The sequence below is a fragment of the Anomaloglossus baeobatrachus genome, chromosome 1, assembly GCF_048569485.1.
Source record: "Anomaloglossus baeobatrachus isolate aAnoBae1 chromosome 1, aAnoBae1.hap1, whole genome shotgun sequence".
Classification (NCBI taxonomy): Eukaryota; Metazoa; Chordata; class Amphibia; order Anura; family Aromobatidae; genus Anomaloglossus; species Anomaloglossus baeobatrachus.
In genome coordinates, this window is record NC_134353.1 from 657,547,475 (window position 1) to 657,567,549 (window position 20,075).

General features: G+C 44.4%; 1 protein-coding gene across 1 annotated transcript in view; it reads right to left on the minus strand.

Moving 5' to 3' along the window:
- The window catches only part of CABP7 (calcium binding protein 7), a 356,261-nt gene that overhangs the window by 123,085 nt on the left and 213,101 nt on the right, over nt 1-20,075 (minus strand). Inside the window, exon 2 of the mRNA XM_075319971.1 lies at nt 19,037-19,180. Coding sequence (XP_075176086.1) covers nt 19,037-19,180 — 144 coding nt within the window. The remainder of the gene's footprint in view (nt 1-19,036; nt 19,181-20,075) is intronic.

The following is a 20,075-nucleotide window of genomic DNA, read 5'->3' on the forward strand; positions in this document are numbered from 1 at the left end:
CAGGTCTCTGGAGTTATCTTGGCCCACTCCTCCATGCAGATCTTCTCCAAGTTATCTAGGTTCTTTGGGTGTCTCATGTGGACTTTAATCTTGAGCTCCTATGACAAGTTTTCAATTGGATTAAGGTCAGGAGACTGACTAGGCCACCTTGATTTTTTCCCTCTTGAACCAGGCCTTGGTTTTCTTGGCTGTGTGCTTTGGGTCGTTGTCTTGTTGGAAGATGAAATGACGACCCATCTTAAGATCCTTGATGGAGGAGCGGAGGTTCTTGGCCAAAATCTCCAGGTAGGCCGTGCTATCCATCTTCCCATGGATGCGGACCAGATGGCCAGGCCCCTTGGCTGAGAAACAGCCCCACAGCATGATGCTGCCACCACCATGCTTGACTGTAGGGATGGTATTCTTGGGGTCGTATGCAGTGCCATCCAGTCTCCAAACGTCATGTGTGTGGTTGGCACCAAAGATCTCGATCTTGGTCTCATCAGACCAGAGAACCTTGAACCAGTCTGTCTCAGAGTCCTCCAAGTGATCATGAGCAAACTGTAGATGAGGCTTGACATGACGCTTTGAAAGTAAAGGTACCTTATGGACTCGTCTGGAACAGAGACCATTGCGGTGGAGTACGTTACTTATGGTATTGACTGAAACCAATGTCCCCACTGCCATGAGATCTTCCCGGAGCTCCTTCCTTGTTGTCCTTGGGTTAGCCTTGACTCTTCGGACAAGCCTGGCCTCGGCACGGGTGGAAACTTTCAAAGGCTGTCCAGGCCGTGGAAGGCTAACAGTAGTTCCATAAGCCTGCCACTTCCGGATGATGCTCCAAACAGTGGAGACAGGTAGGCCCAACTCCTTGGAAAGGGTTTTGTACCCCTTGCCAGCCTTGTGACCCTCCACGATCTTGTCTCTGATGGCCTTGGAATGCTCCTTTGTCTTTCCTATGTTGACCAAGTATGAATGCTGTTCACAAGTTTGGGGAGGGTCTTAATTAGTCAGAAAAGGTTGAAAAAGAGATAATTAATCCAAACGTGAAGCTCATTGTTCTTTGTGCCTGAAATACTTCTTTATACTTTAGGGGAACCAAACAGAATTCTGGTGGTTTGAGGGGTTGAATAATAAATGACCCTCTGAATAAACTTTTCACAATTTAAAAAAAAAAAAAAAAATAACATTCTTTTTTGCTGCAGTGCATTTCACACTTCCAGGCTGATCTACAATCCAAATGTCACAATGCCAAGTTAATTCCGAATGTGTAAACCTGCTAAATCTGCAGGGGGTTGAATACTACTTGTAGGCACTGTATTTACTTTCACTTCCAGGTTAATCATTGGGGGTGTCTCATAGATGCCTGCCATGATTATCCTAGGACTTAAGCTGGGTTTACACACTGCAACATCGCAAAGGACATCGCTGTAACGTCACCGGTTTGGTGACGCAATAGCGACCTCCCTAAGTCTCTGCTAAGTCTCTGGTGAGCGTTCAAACAGGCAAACCTGGCCAACAACTCAACAGTGATCCGGACCTGCAGAGCGACCTAGCTGGTTGTTGGGGACGTTGATAAGCAGCCTTTTGAAAGGGAAGTTGCTAACAAAGTCGCTGCAAAGTCTTCACACACTGAAACTTCATGCTGCACAGTGGGAAACAAAGGACCTAGGAATGGTCCTGAACGATTTGTAACAATTACAACTTCACAGCAGGGGCCGGGTCGCTGATAGGTTTCACACACTGCAACATCGCAAACAACATCGCTATTGCGTCACAAAACCGGTGACGTTACAGCGATGTCGTTTGAGATGTTGCAGTGTGTAAACCCAGCTTTTCTGACAGCTTTGGGCTGCCATTAACTCCTTATTACCTTGATTGCCACTGCACCAGAGCAATTCGGAATGAGCTGGGTGGGGTCCCGGGACTGTCGCATCTAATGGATACGGCAATTCCGGGCGGCTGCTGGCTGATATTGTTAGGCTGGTGGGATCTTCATAACGTGGGGATCCCCATCCTGAGAATACCAGCCTTCAGCCGTGTGGCTTTATCTTGACTAGTATCAAAATTTGGTTGGATCGCAGGCTGTTTTTTTTTAATTATTTACTTATTTATTTATTTTACTGCACTACATAACCCGCCCACCGACGGCTGTGATTGGTTGCAGTGAGACAGCTGTCACTCAGCTTGGGGGCGCGTCTGAATGCAACCAATCATAGGTTCCAGTGGGTGGGGGAAGTAGGGAATACAAGATGGAATAATGAGCGGCAGGCATTTTCAAAACCAGGAGAAGCCGCCGGAGCAGTGTGACAGCCGTGCAGCACCGTGCCGGTGATCAGTCAGTGATCGGTGAGTATGAGAGAGGTGGGGAGAAGGATAGACCGACAGACAGAGAGAGAGAGACCGATAGACAGAGTCTGACAGACAGAGAGAGAGACCGAAAGACCTGCATTCTGTTTGTCAAAAAAGCGATTACTTTGGTTTGAGAGCTGTTCTGACGACTACGTAAACGCCGCGTGCTGCTCTGAGCACGTTATTCCAAGACACCAGAAATGCAGTCACGCCCATTCTACAGGCTGTGCTCATACTGTTTTGCCTTTTCCCATCCATTTCAGCCTTTTCCTCAGTCACCACAGCTCGCCGTTAGGTCCAATGTGAAATTATTCGAGTTTCCCGTAGACTTAGATTGCTAATCGAATATTCGCGAATAGTCTAATAGTGCCGACCTATTCGTTGGATATTCGTCGAAGCGGATATTTTGGTATTCGATCATCCCTAATTGCTACCCTTTTGCTCATCAGTGTACATATACAGTTGAAACCAAAAGTTTACATACCCTTTCTAAAAAGACACATATGCATGTTTTTCTCACTATCTTACATGAAATCAGAATAAACCTTTCCTGTTTTAGGTCAGTTATTTTTACTAAAATTATTTTTATTTGCCAAATGCCAGAATAATGAGAGAGTGAGAATGTTTTAAGGAATTTTTATTACTTTCTGTAAAGTCAAAAGTTTGAATACATTTCATTAGTATTTGCTACCATTGCCCTTTAAACTGTATGGCTTGGGTCAAATGTTTTGCATATCCTTCCACAAGCGTATCACAATAGTTGGTAGGAATTTGGGCCCATTCCTGACAGAACTAGTGTAACTGAGTTATGCTTGTAGGGCACCTTGCTCGCACTTGCCTTTTCAGCTTGGCCCATACATTTTCAATAGGTTTAAGATCAGGGTTTTGTGATGGCCACTCCAAAACATTGACTTTGTTATCCTTAAGCCACTTTGTAACCCATTTGACAGTACACTTTGAGTCATTGTCCATTTGGAAGACTCATTTCTGCCCAAGCTTTAAGTTCTTGGCTGACGTCTGCAGATGTTGCTTCAGCATTGCCACATAATCTTCTTTCCTCATGATGCCATCTATTTTGAGAAGTGCACCTGTTCCTCCTGCAGCAACACACCCCCACAACATGATGCTGCCACCCCCATGTTTCACAGTTGGGATGGTGTTCTTAGGCTTCAATGCTCTCTTTTTCCCCTAACCATAATGATGTTAATTATGGCCAAACAGTTCAATTTTAGTTTAATCAGACCATAGGACATGTGGGAAATTTTTAAATCGGTATTAAACACCCACTGCGAGCGAGCCATACCATACGGAAATAAAAGGGCTAGGAACAGGAGAAAACCAATGTGGCTAAATAAGGATGTAAAAGGGGCAATGAATAATGAGAAAAAGGCATTTAAAAAGCTAAAACAAGAAGGCAGTGAAGAAGCATTAAAAATATATAGAGAAAAAAATAAAATGTGTAAAAAACAAATACATTTAGCAAAAGTAGAAACTGAGAGACTCATTGCTAAGGAAAGCAAAACAAATCCCAAACTATTCTTTAATTATATAAACAGAAAAAAGATTAAAATTGATGGTGTTGGCCCTTTAAAGAATAATGAGGGTAAAATCATAGAAAGCGATGTGGGAAAAGCAAATGTTTTAAATACTTTTTTCTCAACTGTGTTCACACAGGAAAAGCATATGCCACGGGAAATGCAGAGTGATCATGTAAACGCTTCATTAAGTATGACCTGCCTAACCCAGGAAGAAGTGCAGAACCGACTTAGTAACATTAAAATTGACAAATCACCAGGCCCTGATGGCATTCACCCTCGGGTATTAAGGGAGTTAAGTAGTGTGATAGACAGGCCTCTGTTCCTTATATTTAAAGACTCTATAGAAACTGCGTCTGTTCCACTGGATTGGCGGCTAGCAAATGTGGTACCAATATTCAAAAAAGGGTGTAAAAGGGAACCTGGAAACTATAGGCCGGTAAGCTTAACATCTGTTGTGGGTAAAATGTTTGAAGGGTTTTTAAGAGATACTATTATGGAATGTCTCAATGTTAATAATTGTTTAACTCCATATCAACATGGATTTATGAAGGATCGCTCCTGTCAAACTAACCTGATCAGCTTCTATGAAGATGTAAGCTCTCACATGGACCGAGGAGAATCATTGGATGTCATTTATCTCAACTTCGGTAAAGCATTTGACACTGTCCCACATAAAAGACTGCTAAGTAAAATGAGAAAGCTTTGGCTCGGGGGAAAATGTGTGTAGATGGGTAGGTAGCTGGCTTAGTGGTAGAAAACAAAGAGTGGTTATTAATGGCGCATACTCAGATTGGGCAAGGGTTACTAGTGGGGTGCCACAGGGGTCTGTATTGGGCCCCCTACTATTTAATATATTTATTAATTGATCTGGTGGATGGTTTACAGAGTAAAATATTAGTATTTGCAGATGATACAAAACTATGTAAGGTAGTTAACACAAAGGAGGACAGTTTGCAACTACAGATGGATTTGAGTAAATTGGAGAATTGGGCTGAAAAATGGCAAATGAGGTTTAACACAGATAAGTGTAAGGTTATGCACGTGGGAAGGAGAAACAGATGCTACGATTACTTACTAAATGGGAAACCGCTGGGGAAATCAGATATGGAAAAAGACTTAGGCATTTTAGTCAATAAGAATCTAAAATGGAGTGCCAGTGTCAGGCAGCAGCCACCAAAGCAAATAGGGTGATGGGATGCATTAGAAGAGGTCTGGGGGCACGAGATGAAAACATCATTCTCCCTCTGTACAAATCACTCGTCAGACCACACTTGGAGTATTGTGTGCAATTTTGGGCACCGGTGCTCAAGAAAGACATTACTGAACTTCAAAGGGTTCAGAGGCGGGCTACTAAAATAATAAATGGAGTGGGTGCATTACAATACACGGAAAGGTTATCAAAATTAGGTCTATTTACTCTAGAAAAGAGAAGACTTAGGGGAGACCTAATAAATATGTACAAATATATCAGAGGGCCATATAGAGATCTCTCCCATGATCTGTTTGTACCAAGGACTATGACAAGAACAAGGGGGCATTCTCTTCGATTGGAGGAAAGAAAATTCCTACATCAGAAGAGAAGAGGGTTCTTCACGGTAAGAGCAGTGAGGCTCTGGAACTCTCTTCCTGAGGAAGTGGTGATGGCCAACTCACTGAATGAATTTAAGAGAGGAATGGATGCTTTTCTTGATAGCAAAAGTATAGAAGGTTATAAATAGCATAATCTTACAGGTAGATAGAAGAGCGACCAAGATTATTAGAGGAATGGGTGGGCTGCAACACCAAGACAGGTTATTAAACTTCGGGTTATTTAGTTTGGAAAAACAAAGGCTTAGGGGGGATCTAATCACAATGTATAAACATATGAAGGGACAGTACAGAGACCTTTCCAAAGATCTCTCTACACCTAGGCCTATGACTGGAACACGGGGCATCCGCTACATCTTGAGGAAAGAAGGTTTAATCATAATCACAGACGAGGATTCTTTACTGTACGAGCAGTGAGACTATGGAGCTCTCTGCCACATGATGTTGTAATGAGTGATTCACTACTAACATTTAAGCAGAGCCTGGACGCTCTTCTTGAAAAATATAATATTACCAGTTATGTATATTAGATTTTATGACAGGGTGTTGATCCAGGGAACTAGTCTGATTGCCGTATGTGGAGTCAGGAAGGAATTTTTTTCCCCATTGGAGCTTATTTGACACATTGGGTTTTTTTTGCCTTCCTCTGGATCAACATGTTAGGCTACGGGTTGAACTAGATGGACTTAGGCGGGCTTTGCACACTACGACATCGCAGGCCGATGCTGCGATGCCGAGTGCGATAGTGCCCGCCCCCGTCGCAGCAGCGATATGTGGTGATAGCTGGCGTAGCGAAAGTTATCGCTACGCCAGCTTCACACACACACTCACCTGCCGTGCGACGTCCCTGTGGCCGGCGACCCGCCTCCTTGTTAAGGGGGCGGGTCGTGCGGCGTCACTGCGACGTCACACGGCAGGCGGCCAATCAGAGCGGAGGGCCGGAGATGAGCAGGATGTAAACATCCCGCCCACCTCCTTCCTTCCGCATATCCTACGGAAGCCGCAGTGAGGCCGGTAGGAGACGTTCCTCGCTCCTGCGACTTCACACACAGCGATGTGTGCGGCCGCAGGAGCGAGGAACAACATCGGACCATTGCGTCAGCGTAATTATGAATTACGCCGACGCTGTACCGATGATACGATTACGACGCTTTTGCGCTCGTTAATCGTATCATCCAGCCTTTACACACTGCGATGTCGCATGCGATGCCGGAAGTGCATCATTTTCAATTTGACCCCACCGACATCGCACCTGCGATGTCGCAGTGTGCAAAGTGCCCCTTAGAGTCTCCCTTCAACCTTAAAAACTATGAAACTATGTCTCGAAAAAGTACAGTTTTGCTCCTGTGTGCATTTATGTTTCTTTTGGAGTAAGAGTAATGGCTTCTTCCTAGCAGAGTGGCCTTTCAGCCCACGTTGATCCAGTACTCGTTTCACTGTGGATAATGACACAATCTTAGCAGCTTCCACCAGCATCTTCACAAGGTCTTTTGCTTTTGTTCTTGGGTTGATATGCACATGTCTGACCAAAGCACGTTCATCTCTGGTACACAGAACCCGTCTCTTTCCTGAGCAGTATGATGGCTGGACATTCCCATCTTGTTTGTATTCAAACATCTGGAAATTGCACCCAAGGATGAACCAGACTTGTGCAAGTGCACAACTCACTTCCTGATATCTTGACTGATTTCTTTTGACTTTCCCATGATACTATAAAAAAGCAGTGTTTCAGGTTTCTCTCTCTCTTAAATAATTTTGGTTATCCTAATTGACCTTAATGGGAAAGGTTTATTCTGATTTCATGTAAGATAGTGAGAAAAATATGTATACAGTTAGGTCCAGAAATATTTGGACAGTGACACAAGTTTTGTTATTTTAGCTTTTGTTTACAAAAACATGTTCAGAAATACAATTATATATATATAATATGGGCTGAAAGTGCACACTCCCAGCTGCAATATGAGAGTTTTCACATCCAAATCGGAGAAAGGGTTTAGGAATCATAGCTCTGTTATGCATAGCCTCCTCTTTTTCAAGGGACCAAAAGTAATTGGACAAGGGACTCTAAGGGCTGCAATTAACTCTGAAGGCGTCTCCCTCGTTAACCTGTAATCAATGAAGTAGTTAAAAGGTCTGGGGTTGATTACAGGTGTGTGGTTTTGCATTTGGAAGCTGTTGCTGTGACCAGACAACATGCGGTCTAAGGAACTCTCAATTGAGGTGAAGCAGAACATCCTGAGGCTGAAAAAATCCATCAGAGAGATAGCAGACATGCTTGGAGTAGCAAAATCAACAGTCGGGTACATTCTGAGAAAAAAGGAATTGACTGGTGAGCTTGGGAACTCAAAAAGGCCTGGGCATCCACGGATGACAACAGTGGTGGATGATCGCCGCATACTTTCTTTGGTGAAGAAGAACCCGTTCACAACATCAACTGAAGTCCAGAACACTCTCAGTGAAGTAGGGTGTATCTGTCTCTAAGTCAACAGTAAAGAGAAGACTCCATGAAAGTAAATACAAAGGGTTCACATCTAGATGCAAACCATTCATCAATTCCAAAAATAGACAGGCCAGAGTTAAATTTGCTGAAAAACACCTCATGAAGCCAGCTCAGTTCTGGAAAAGTATTCTATGGACAGATGAGACAAAGATCAACCTGTACCAGAATGATGGGAAGAAAAAAGTTTGGAGAAGAAAGGGAACGGCACATGATCCAAGGCACACCACATCCTCTGTAAAACATGGTGGAGGCAACGTGATGGCATGGGCATGCATGGCTTTCAATGGCACTGGGTCACTTGTGTTTATTGATGACATAACAGCAGACAAGAGAAGCCGGATGAATTCTGAAGTGTACCGGGATATACTTTCAGCCCAGATTCAGCCAAATGCCGCAAAGTTGATCGGACGGCGCTTCATAGTACAGATGGACAATGACCCCAAGCATACAGCCAAAGCTACCCAGGAGTTCATGAGTGCAAAAAAGTGGAACATTCTGCAATGGCCAAGTCAATCACCAGATCTTAACCCAATTGAGCATGCATTTCACTTGCTCAAATCCAGACTTAAGACGGAAAGACCCACAAACAAGCAAGACCTGAAGGCTGCGGCTGTAAAGGCCTGGCAAAGCATTAAGAAGGAGGAAACCCAGCGTTTGGTGATGTCCATGGGTTCCAGACTTAAGGCAGTGATTGCCACCAAAGGATTCACAACAAAATATTGAAAATAAAAATATTTTGTTTGGGTTTGGTTTATTTGTCCAATTACTTTTGACCTCCTAAAATGTGGAGTGTTTGTAAAGAAATGTGTACAATTCCTACAATTTCTATCAGATATTTTTGTTCAAACCTTCAAATTAAACGTTACAATCTGCACTTGAATCCTGTTGTAGAGGTTTCATTTCAAATCCAATGTGGTGGCATGCAGAGCCCAACTCGCGAAAATTGTGTCACTGTCCAAATATTTCTGGACCTAACTGTATTTGTATTTTTAGATAGTGTGTGTACACTTCTGGTTTCAACTGTACATATGACAGCAGACTCTGCTCCCAGTTGCTGACTGAGGTATGTTTGATACACTTCTTGTCAATTAACAAGGTCATGGGAGATATACAGTGGGGAAAATAAGTATTTGTTACACTGCTAATTTTGCAAGTTTTCCCACCTACAAAGAATGGAGAGGTCTGTTATTTTTAACGTATGTATACTTCAACTGTGACACAGATCCCCCCATAACAATTCAGAAAATCATATTGTATGGTTTTTAAATAATTAATTTGTATTTTATTGCATGAAATAAGTATTTGATACAATAGCAAAACAAAACTTAATTATTTGATACACAAACCTTTATTTGCAATTACAGAGGTCAGACATTTCCTGTAGTTCTTGATCAAGTTTGCACACACTGCAGTAGGGATTTTGGCCCACTCCTCCATACAAATCTTCCCCAGATTTTTCAGGTTTTGCGGCTGTCACTAGGCAACATTGAGCCTCAGCTCCGTCCAAAGATTTTCTATTAGATTCACGTCTGGACACTGGCTAGGTCACTCCAGGACCTTGAAATGCTTCTTACGGAGACACTCATTACTTGTCCTGGCTGTGTATTTTCGGTCATTGTCATACTGGAAGACCCAGACACAACCCATCTTCAGTGCTCTTACTGAGAGAAGGAGGTTGTTGGCCAAAATCTCAAGATACCTGACCCTATCCACTCCCCCTTCAATACTGTGCAGTCGTCCTGTCTCCTTTACAGAAAAAACCCTCAAAAGTATGATGTTTCATCCACATGCTGCACAGTTGGGACAGTATTCTTGTGGTTGTACTAATCCTTTTTCCTCCAAACACGGAGAGTGGAGATGATACCAAAAGGTTTTATTTTGGTCTCACCTGACCACATGGTCTTCTACCATGCCTCCTTGGCATCATTCAGATGGTGAGCTTCAAACAGGCCTAGACATGTGCTGGTGTGATCAAGGGGACCTTGCGTGCCCTGCAGGATTTTAAACCATGACGGGGTAGTGTGTTACTAACAGTAATTTTTGAGACCGTGGTCCCAGATCTCTTTAGGTCCTCTCATGTAGTTCTGGGCTTTCTGACCTTTCTCATAATCATCCTTACCCCATGAGGCAAGCTCTTGCATTGAGCCCCAGTTATTCTGTCTATCTTCCATTTTCTAATAATTGTGTCAACAATTGTTGCTTTCTCACCAAGCTGCTTGCCTTTTGTCCTGTAACCCATCCCAGCCTTGGGCAGGTCTACAATTGTGTCCCTAGTGTCCTTGGACAGCACTTTTGTCTTGGCCATGGTGGAGAGGTTGGAGTGTGATTGATTTAGTGTGTGGACAGGTGTCTTTTATACAGGTCAAAAGTTCAAACAGGTGCAATTAATACGAGGGGCTGTTGATAAGTCTTTGACCTTGTGATACTTTTGTTTCTATGGTAATGAGTGTTACATCACATAAAACCCTTATGTGTTTAAAATATGTTTTCAAAATTTTGTGTTTGCTTATAGCAAAAGTGTTCTACGCATACAGGAAAACAAAATGGCAGAGTCTATTGCAATATTCACAGCAACTGAGAGCAGAGGAGTGATTAAATTCTTGTTGCAAGGAAAGTTCGCAAAGTATATTCATGGTGATATGTCGCAGACATTGGGGGATCAATGCCCTTCATATTCCACAGTTAAGAACTGGGTTGACAAATTTAAAACGTGCTACTTCCGCATCAACGATGAGGAACATCGTGGACGACTGAGAGTGGTTCCTGTTCTGGAGATCGTCGATGCTGTGCACAATATCATACTGGAAAATGGACGAATTTCAGCTTAAGCAATAGCAGACATCATGGTAATTTCCCGTGAACATGTTTGTGTCATTATCCATGAACATTTGGACATGAATCTATCTGCAAAGTGGTTCCCCAAATGTTTGACAACAGATCAGAGAAGCATGCGAGTGAAAATGTCCCGGTCAATTTGTTATGCGGTCGTCACACTGGACGATAAATCGTGCGATCGCATAAGCGATCGCAACCGACCCCGTCGTTTGTGCATCACGGGCAATTCGTTGCCCATGTCGCACAAAGTCGTTAACCCCCGTCTCACGTACTTACCTCCCGGGCGACGTCGCTGTGGGCGGCAAACATCCTCTTCCTGAAGGGAGAGGGACGTTCGGCGTCACAGCGACGTCACATGGCAGCCGGCCAATAGAAGCGGAAGGGCGGAAATGAGCGGAACATAAACATGCCGCCCACCTCCTTCCTTCCGCATTGGCGGCGGGACGCAGGTAAGCTGTGTTTGTCGCTCCCGGGGTGTCACACGGAGCGATGTGTGCTGCCACGGGAGCGACGAAAAACCGGAGCACAGAAGGATGGACGATATTATGAAAATGAATGACGTGTCAACGATGAACTAGAAGGTGAGTATTTCTGCTCGTTCAAAGGTGTCACACAGTACGATATCTCTGACAATGCCGGATGTGCGTCACTAACGACGTGACCCCAACGACATATCGCCAGATATATCGTACCGTGTGACGCCCGCATTAGTGTTTCCGGACTGATGATAAATTCCTGGATCGACTGGTCACAATGGATGAGACCTGGATTTATTTGTATGACCCGAAAACAAGGAGCAGTCAAGTGGAAGCACAGTGGTTCTCCTCATCCAAAGAAGTTCAGGGTGCAGAAATCAGCCACTAAGGTGATGGCATCTGTGTTCTAGGATAAGGAAGGAGTGCTGCTAGTGGACTATCTTCAAAAGGGTTCCACCATCAATGCAGAGTATTACATTGAAATTTTTAACCAATTAAAACCAGCTCTGAAGGCCAAATGGCGCGGCAAGCTGTCCAAAGGAATTTTGTTTCTGCAAGACAACACCTACGCTCACACTATGAACAAAGAGAAAAGAAGAAAAATGGCACAAAAACGTAATGCAAAAAGTATTAAATTTTATTCACATAAATATACAAAGATATAGAATATCAACTTATCATGAGAATAAATAGTACAATGTCAAATAAGACAAAAAATGAGGAAAAATGAAGTCACCTGGGGATAATGGATGCAAGTATATATAGAACACAAAAGGGAAAAGATGTAAGGTCCAACTCGTCGCCGTAAAGGAACCCTGAAGGGGGAGGGCCCAAGGGGGATGTTTAAAAATAGATAGTGTATCACTGAAATGTATAAATCCGAAAATGGGCCCCTGAACCCCAAGATAGTAAATGGTCAGGGTTTCCCTCCACAACTAAATGTAGTCAAGAGATGAACAACAATGAACAGTAAACAGGTAAGCAGTAATCGTTAAAAAGAGTGTGAGAGAATAGTATAGAACAGAGTAGTCGTAGGGCAATGGAGAGGAGGCTAAGATGGTAAATGTAATAGGCAATTATAGTCGTAAAGCCGAGAGGTGCCGATTAGCACATTAATGGCTAATTGAAAGAAATCAGGTCCCTATGCCCAGACTAGTCGTGGAGCTAAAGAGAGGTGGAGAGGAAGGCAGAAATGCCAGAATATTATCCCAGAAAGAGATGAAAATGTGAAAAGACAACTGTGAACAGTTAAATGCAGTATACAGCCCGACCCCAATACGGGGAGGTATAACCGGGCAGAAGAGAGAGAAAATACGAGTAACCAAAGTAATCTCTAAAATAGAGAAGACTAGTCGTGGGGCAAGGAGAGGAGACTGGAAGGAGAGTGTAAAGTAGTCGTGAAGCCGAGAGGTGCCAATCAGCACAGTAGCGGCCAAAATCAGGAAAGGGGGAGAGAGGGGGGGGGGGGAGGGGAGGAGGTCAGATCTCAATGCCCAGTCTAGTCGTAGAGCCAAAGAGAGGTTAGGAAGTAAAGAAATGAGAGAACGATTACTACCTGAAGGAGTGGAGAAAAGTGGCGGCAGGAGGACGATCCCAACAGCTGTTTCGCCTGAACGCTTTTACGAGGGAAGTGTCTTGTGTTTAACCAATTAAAACCAGCTCTAAAGGCCAAATGGCGCGGCAAGCTGTCCAAAGGAATTTTGTTTCTGCAAGACAACACCTACGCTCACACTGCACAAGCGAGCACGGCAAAACTGGCAGAGCTGGGCTTCAAGCTGGTTGACCACCCACCTTATTCAACAGATCTAGCTCCCTAAAGCCCGCTACACACGCTTCAATATATCTCACAATCCGTCGTTGGGGTCAAGTTGTAAGTGACGCACATCCGGCATCGTTTGTGAGGTATCTGCGTGTGACATCTACGTGCGATCAGGATTGAACGCAAAACCGTTGATCGCAAACACATCGTATCTTTATCTAGAATTGAGCGTTTTGTTGCACGAACCTAGTCAATTGTAACGTGTGACATCCCTCATACGATTTTGGTGTCTGATGCTATGTGCGCAGGTGTGCGCTCTGCACCGCAGCTTAAAAAAGGTCCGCTTCAGAGCGCAGCTGAAATGCTGCATTCTGAAGCGCCTCACAATGTCTGTCATTCACTAATCTCTGTCAGTCGGTCACTATCTCTGTCCCTCACTCTCTGTCCATGTCAGTCTATCCCCCTCTCTCATATACTCACCGATCCCCGATCCCCGGCGCTGCACGGCATTCACACTGCTGCGGCGGCTTTTACTGTTTTGAAAAAGCCGGCCGCCCATTAAACAATCTCGTATTCCCTGCTTTCCCCACCCACCGGCGCCTATGATTGGTTACAGTGAGACATGCCCCCACGCTGAGTGACAGGTGTCACACTGCACCCAATCACAGCAGCTGGTGGGCGTGTCTATACTGTGTAGTGAAATAAATAATTAAATAATTTAAAAAAACGGCCTGCGGTCCCCCCCAATTTTAAAACCAGCCAGATAAAGCCATACGGCTGAAGGCTGGTATTCTCAGGATGGGGAGCTCCACGTTATGGGGAGGCCCCCAGCCTAACAATATCAGCCAACAGCCGCCCAGAATTGCCGCATACATTAGATGCGACAGTTCTGGGACTGTACCCGGCTCTTCCCGATTTGCCCTCGTGCGTTGGCAAATCGGGGTAATAAGGAGTTATTGGCAGCCCATAGCTGCCAATAAGTCCTAGATTAATCATGTCAGGCGTCTATGAGACACCTTCCATGATTAATCTGTAGATTACAGTAAATAAACACACACACCCGAAAAAATCATTTATTAGAAATAAAAAACACAAACATATACCCTGGTTAACCACTTTAAGCAGCCCCAAAAAGCCCTCCATGTCCGGCGTAATCCAGGATGCTCCAGCGTCGCTTCCAGCGCTGCTGCATGGAGGTGACCGGAGCTGCAGAATACACCGCCGCTCCTGTCACCTCCACGCAGCAAGTGCAGACAGCCGAGCGATCAGCTGAGCTGTCACTGAGGTTACCCGCTGTCACTGGATCCAGCGGTGGCCGCGGGTAACTTCAGTGACAGCTCAGCTGATCACGCTACTCACCGCCGCTCCTCTCACCTCCACGCAGCAACTGAGGTGAGTAGCGCGATCAGCTGAGCTGTCACTGAGGTTACCCGCGGCCACCGCTGGATCCAGTGACAGCGGGTAACCTCAGTGACAGCTCAACTGATCGCGCTACTCACCGCCGCTCCTCTCACCTCCACGCAGCAACTGAGGTGAGTAGCGCAATCAGCTGATCTGTCACTGAGGTTACCCGCGGCCACCGCTGGATCCAGTGACAGCGGGTAACCTCAGTGACAGCTCAGCTGATCGCGCTACTCACCGCCGCTCCTCTCACCTCCACGCAGCAACTGAGGTGAGTAGCGCAATCAGCTGAGCTGTCACTGAGGTTACCCGCGGCCACCGCTGGATCCAGTAAACTCAGTGACAGCTCAGCCGATCGCGCAGCTGTCTGCACTTGCTGCATGGAGGTGACTGGAGCGGTGGTGTATTCTGCAGCTCCGGTCACCTCCATGCAGCAGCGCTGGAAGCGACGCTGGACCATCCTGGATTACGCCGGACATGGAGGGCTTTTTGGGGCTGATTAAAGTGGTTAACCAGGGAATATGTTTGTGTTTTTTATTTCTAATAAATGATTTTTTCGGGTGTGTGTGTTTATTTACTGTAATCTACAGATTAATCATGGAAGGTGTCTCATAGACGCCTGACATGATTAATCTAGGACTTATTGGCAGCTATGGGCTGCCAATAACTCCTTATTACCCCGATTTGCCAACGCACGAGGGCAAATCGGGAAGAGCCGGGTACAGTCCCAGAACTGTCGCATCTAATGTATGTGGCAATTCTGGGCGGCTGTTGGCTGATATTGTTAGGCTGGGGGGCTCCCCATAACGTGGAGCTCCCCATCCTGAGAATACCAGCCTTCAGCCGTATGGCTTTATCTGGCTGGTTTTAAAATTGGGGGGGACCGCACGCCGTTTTTTTTAATTATTTAATTATTTATTTCACTACACAGTATAGACACGCCCACCAGCTGCTGTGATTGGGTGCAGTGTGACACCTGTCACTCAGCGTGGGGGCGTGTCTCACTGTAACCAATCATAGGCGCCGGTGGGCGGAGAAAGCAGGGAATACAAGATTGTTTAATGGGCGGCCGGCTTTTTCAAAATAGTAAAAGCCGCCGAGCAGTGTGAATGCCATGCAGCACCGCGACGGGGTTCGGGGATCGGTGAGTATGAGAGAGGGCTGCTCAATTCAGTCACTCAGGGGATTAGCGGTCACCGGTGAGCCCTTCACAGGTGACCGCTAATCAGGACGCGACACAGACAGAGCCGCAGCATGACAATGAAGTCGGGTGAAGTTCACCCGACTTCATTCTGACAGTGCGGCTCTGTCTGTGTCTGCTGTCATCTGCCATTCAGCTCTGCTACATGGCTGTCTGTGTCTGCTGTCAGCGGCCATGTAGCAGAGTTGAATGGCAGATGACATAGTAAAAACGCATCCCTACACATTACACACACTTGGCAAGTCAATAAATAAAAAAAATAAAAAAAAAAAAGGTGCCCAATGCATACGTCACAGAACACATGGTCTAAAGGATCGCACACAAAATTGATCAATTTAACATAGACTACTAACGCTCGTGTGACAGCAAATGAACGACCTACGTGCAATCTCATAAGATCCCGTATGCAACCTGGGCGTGTCACATCGCAAATGCGATTGTACAACTAATTGCAACGTGTAAAGCAGGCTTTAGACTATCATCTGTTTCCAAACATGAAGAAACACCTCAAGGGTACCAAATGCACACCATTTCTGATGCCATGGCTGCTATGGATGAATGGCTTGAGGCACAACCAAAATTCTTCTTTTCGCTAGGCTTACAGAACTTGGAATACCAATGTAAGAAGTGTGTTGACATCAGTGGAGAGTATGTGGAATAAATGTGAAGTTTCATCATCCTATGTCGTTTATTTCTGGGTAAAGCCAAAGGCTTATCAGCAGCCCCTCATACAGATAATGAGTGCAGAGGAGGGCTTCTTAAACAAAAAAACAACATGCAATGTGATTTTCTATATTTTTTTTGGGGGGGTGGGACTTTGTTTGTCATAATTGAAGTGCAACTATGATAAATATTACAGACCTCTCCATTCTTTGTAGGTGATAAAATTTGCAAAATCAGCACTGTATCAAATATTTATTTTCTCCACTGTATATCTTCAGCCTACAGCTATTACCGACACGTGACTCGGAAAAGCTGCAGTTTGAATTTTACCAGGGACACCTCTTATCTCAATTTTGGAGAACCCCTTTAAATTGGTGAAAGGTCTACCTTAAAAGGCCACAGTAACAGGGCGTGGTCTAGCACACAGAGAGCAGGCCTAATGGAAAAGAAACAAAGTCTAGCGATGGAGCTGGGTCAGGTGAGTAACATTTACACTTTTCTAAATCGACTAGATTCATCCTAGTGTTTTTTTGCTCTATTAGTGACCTAAACTATTTGAAAAACACATTGACAAAGTGTACTAAGTTAACTTTATTTTGTCATCGGTTTTTTAATTTCATATTCCCATCAATAATGAAAAAAATAAAAAAATCTCATGCACATAAACTAAATGGGGAGCTATTCAACATCTGACTTTTATGGTAATTCTGAAGTTATATGGACCCCTGTGAGTTTATTTGCATACATTTTTTTTTTTATTATTAATATCAGTGAGAAATGAAAAAAATTATGACAAAATTTTGAAAACTTATTCCAATTTCTTATTTGTTCTTTTTTTTCAACTAGTCTAGATCAGCCACAGAGAGAAAATTAATGAGGACAACATCTTGATGTGTATGAAAAAGGTGCCAGACAAGGTTTTGTTAAATAAATATATTGGATATTGAATATTCTTACAGACAGATAATCTTTTGTATAAACTTTATGGGGTGCAGACTACATCCGAGCACGCTTTTGTTACCCCCAGTGCGAGCTGTTCAAACTCTGTAAGCGGCTCGCACTGGGTTAAGGACCGAGCATACTCGAGCACAGCTATGCTCGCTTGAGTTGTTTCATGTGTAAAGCACTCGAAATCCGAACCCGAACTCTGTTTTTTTTTGTTGTTGAGTCTGCACCTGGTACAAACACCGATCCTCGGGTTTGCTCATCTCTACACACTATATTTTAGGCCTCTGCCACATTCACGTGAAAATCACGCACGTGCCGAGAGACACGTATTTCCCCTGCGTGTTGCGTGCAGGTAAGTACGTGTCTCTGGTACGTGCGGGACACGTGTGTTCTACGTGTGCTATCCGCGATAGCACACGTAGAACCGGTAATTACCATACTCACCTGGTCCTTCCTGCTCTCCGCGCTGCTGTCCGTGGTGCTGATCTTCGGTCTCCAGCCCTCCCGTCTCCCTGCTGCTGCTGCTGCCAGGCAGTGAAGTGAATATTCTATGAGATTAATGAGCGGCGGTCGGCAGCAAGAGGCAGCAGCGGCAGAGACAGGAGGGCTGGAGAAGGTAAGTAAATGTTTTGTTTTTTTTCTCTGACACGTGTGTTTTGTCCGGCACGTGTCACACGGGACCGCATCCACACTACACCCGTGCTGCGGGAGAAAACACTGACATGTCAGCGCTTTGAAAAACGCACACACGTACAAACGCACACGGACACACGTTCCGTGTGGTTTTACGTGTGTGTGCCTGCTACAATAGGGTAGCATTGCTTAACGTTTCTCCGTGCCGGCGCACGTGTAAAAAATGACAAACACGTGCCAGCGGCACGGATGTGTGTTGCAGGCCTCAAGGGAATATTTGGCTGATGCATCTGTGTATATGCTAAACATAACTATTGAGCCCTATCGTGATACAATATATGTCAGAGATTGTCTTTTGTCATACATTGAGGCGGTATGTGATAGAATACATTTCTTGCCCAATTTGGACAATATAATTTTAGGCTGTGCTGCTGTAATAAAGAATCCTTAGGACCAAGAGGAGTTGAGCAGTTTTTATTTCCACAATGCATTTCAACATTGGACTAGCGTCTTTATCAAGTGAAAAAAAATCAATTGAATAGCAAGTGTTCAAGGGCAGGGGGATGAAAAAGTCTCACACTTCATTTCAGCAACGCAGCCTAAAATCGTGATATTATCCAAATTGGTCATCTATCCTGGATGAGTTTATACCCCAACCATGAGGCAGCATCAGCTGATATTTTCATGCATATTGTATCTCCACACAACCTTCCTTTTATTTTGCTTATATGCCAAAAGGGCATCACCCAATGGTCTAGTGCTCTTTTGCTCAGTTTTTGTACCCGAATACCTTCCTTGTAACTTTTGAATATTATTGTCTACTATGCTTTTTTAGATAGAGCCATTTGGTAAAAGGTATAAAATGCAGCAGAGTTACTTGTTAAAATAGAGGTATGTGAGCAATATATGTTTATATATCCCTATGTAGTGGCATACAACAGAAGAATCTTGAGTGTATTTCCTGACATATATAAATTATAAAGCATACAAAGAGGAGTCTAAGAAACACACAAGGTGATTATTTACTGGAACTGCTGTCAGATTGCTAGCCACTGCGATCAGGATATGGAGACAGTGCCCTATGCTGGAGGTAAGTATAAAATAAGTATTTAGTTCCATTGTGAAGTATAAAGATGAAGTACAGAGACTGCTCCCAGGCCTTACCATCCATATCCAGCCTCTGAATAATGACCTCCAGTTCCACTTCATTGGGCATGTACCCCAGGGACCTCATTGCTGTGCCCAGCTCCTGCTTGGAGATGAATCCATTTCCGTCTCGATCAAACACCTTGAAGGCTTCTCGAATCTCTATGTAGACAGGCAAAAAAGGTTAACTGTTTCCATCCCATTAGACACCTAGAAGATATTACATTTCACTGCTTAGATATTCATGGCAGTTGTACAAAATAATGGCCTAATGAAATTGCAAATGAAGAACATTCACATTAGAACACCCTCAAATGTAAACCTTATCTTATCTACATTGTTAAAGAATTCAGGTTGTTTCCTTGTATGTAGTGATACCTTTTATGGTCTAACCAGAAAAATTATGTTTAAAGCTTTCAGGGCACAAAGGCTCCTTCATCAGGCAGGTTACAAATGAATGACTGAAGGCCCCTTTACACACTGCAACATCACAAACGACATCGCTGTAACGTCACCGGTTTTGTGACGTAATAGCGACCTCCCCAGTGACATTGCAGTGTGTGAAACACATCAGCGACCTGGCCCCTGCTGTGAGGTCGCTGATCACTACACATCTCTCAGGACCATTCTTTGGTCCTTTGTTTCCCGCTGTGCAGCATGATCGCTAGAAAGTCTCACTGTGTAAAGGGGCCTTTACAGCGACTTCGTTAGCGACTTCCCTTTCAAAAAGCTGCTTTACAACGTCCCCAATGACTAGCTAGGTCGTTCTGCAGGTCCGTATCGCTGTTGCGTCGTTTTCCAGGCTTGCCTGTTTGACAGCTCACCAGCGACTCACCAGAGACTTTGTAGCAATCCCGGCCAGGTTGGGATCGCTGGTGGGATCGCTAGAAAGTCTCAGTGTGTAAAGGGGCCTTGAGACAAGAGCGCAACATTTAGAAGTTACAACAGGACAATTGTGCATTGGAAAGATAGGGTGATGCCTCTTAAAGATAAGTCAAGGAAATAAAATTAAGGTTTTGTTACAAATGGAGATGTGGTGGAAGTGATGGCTAGTGAT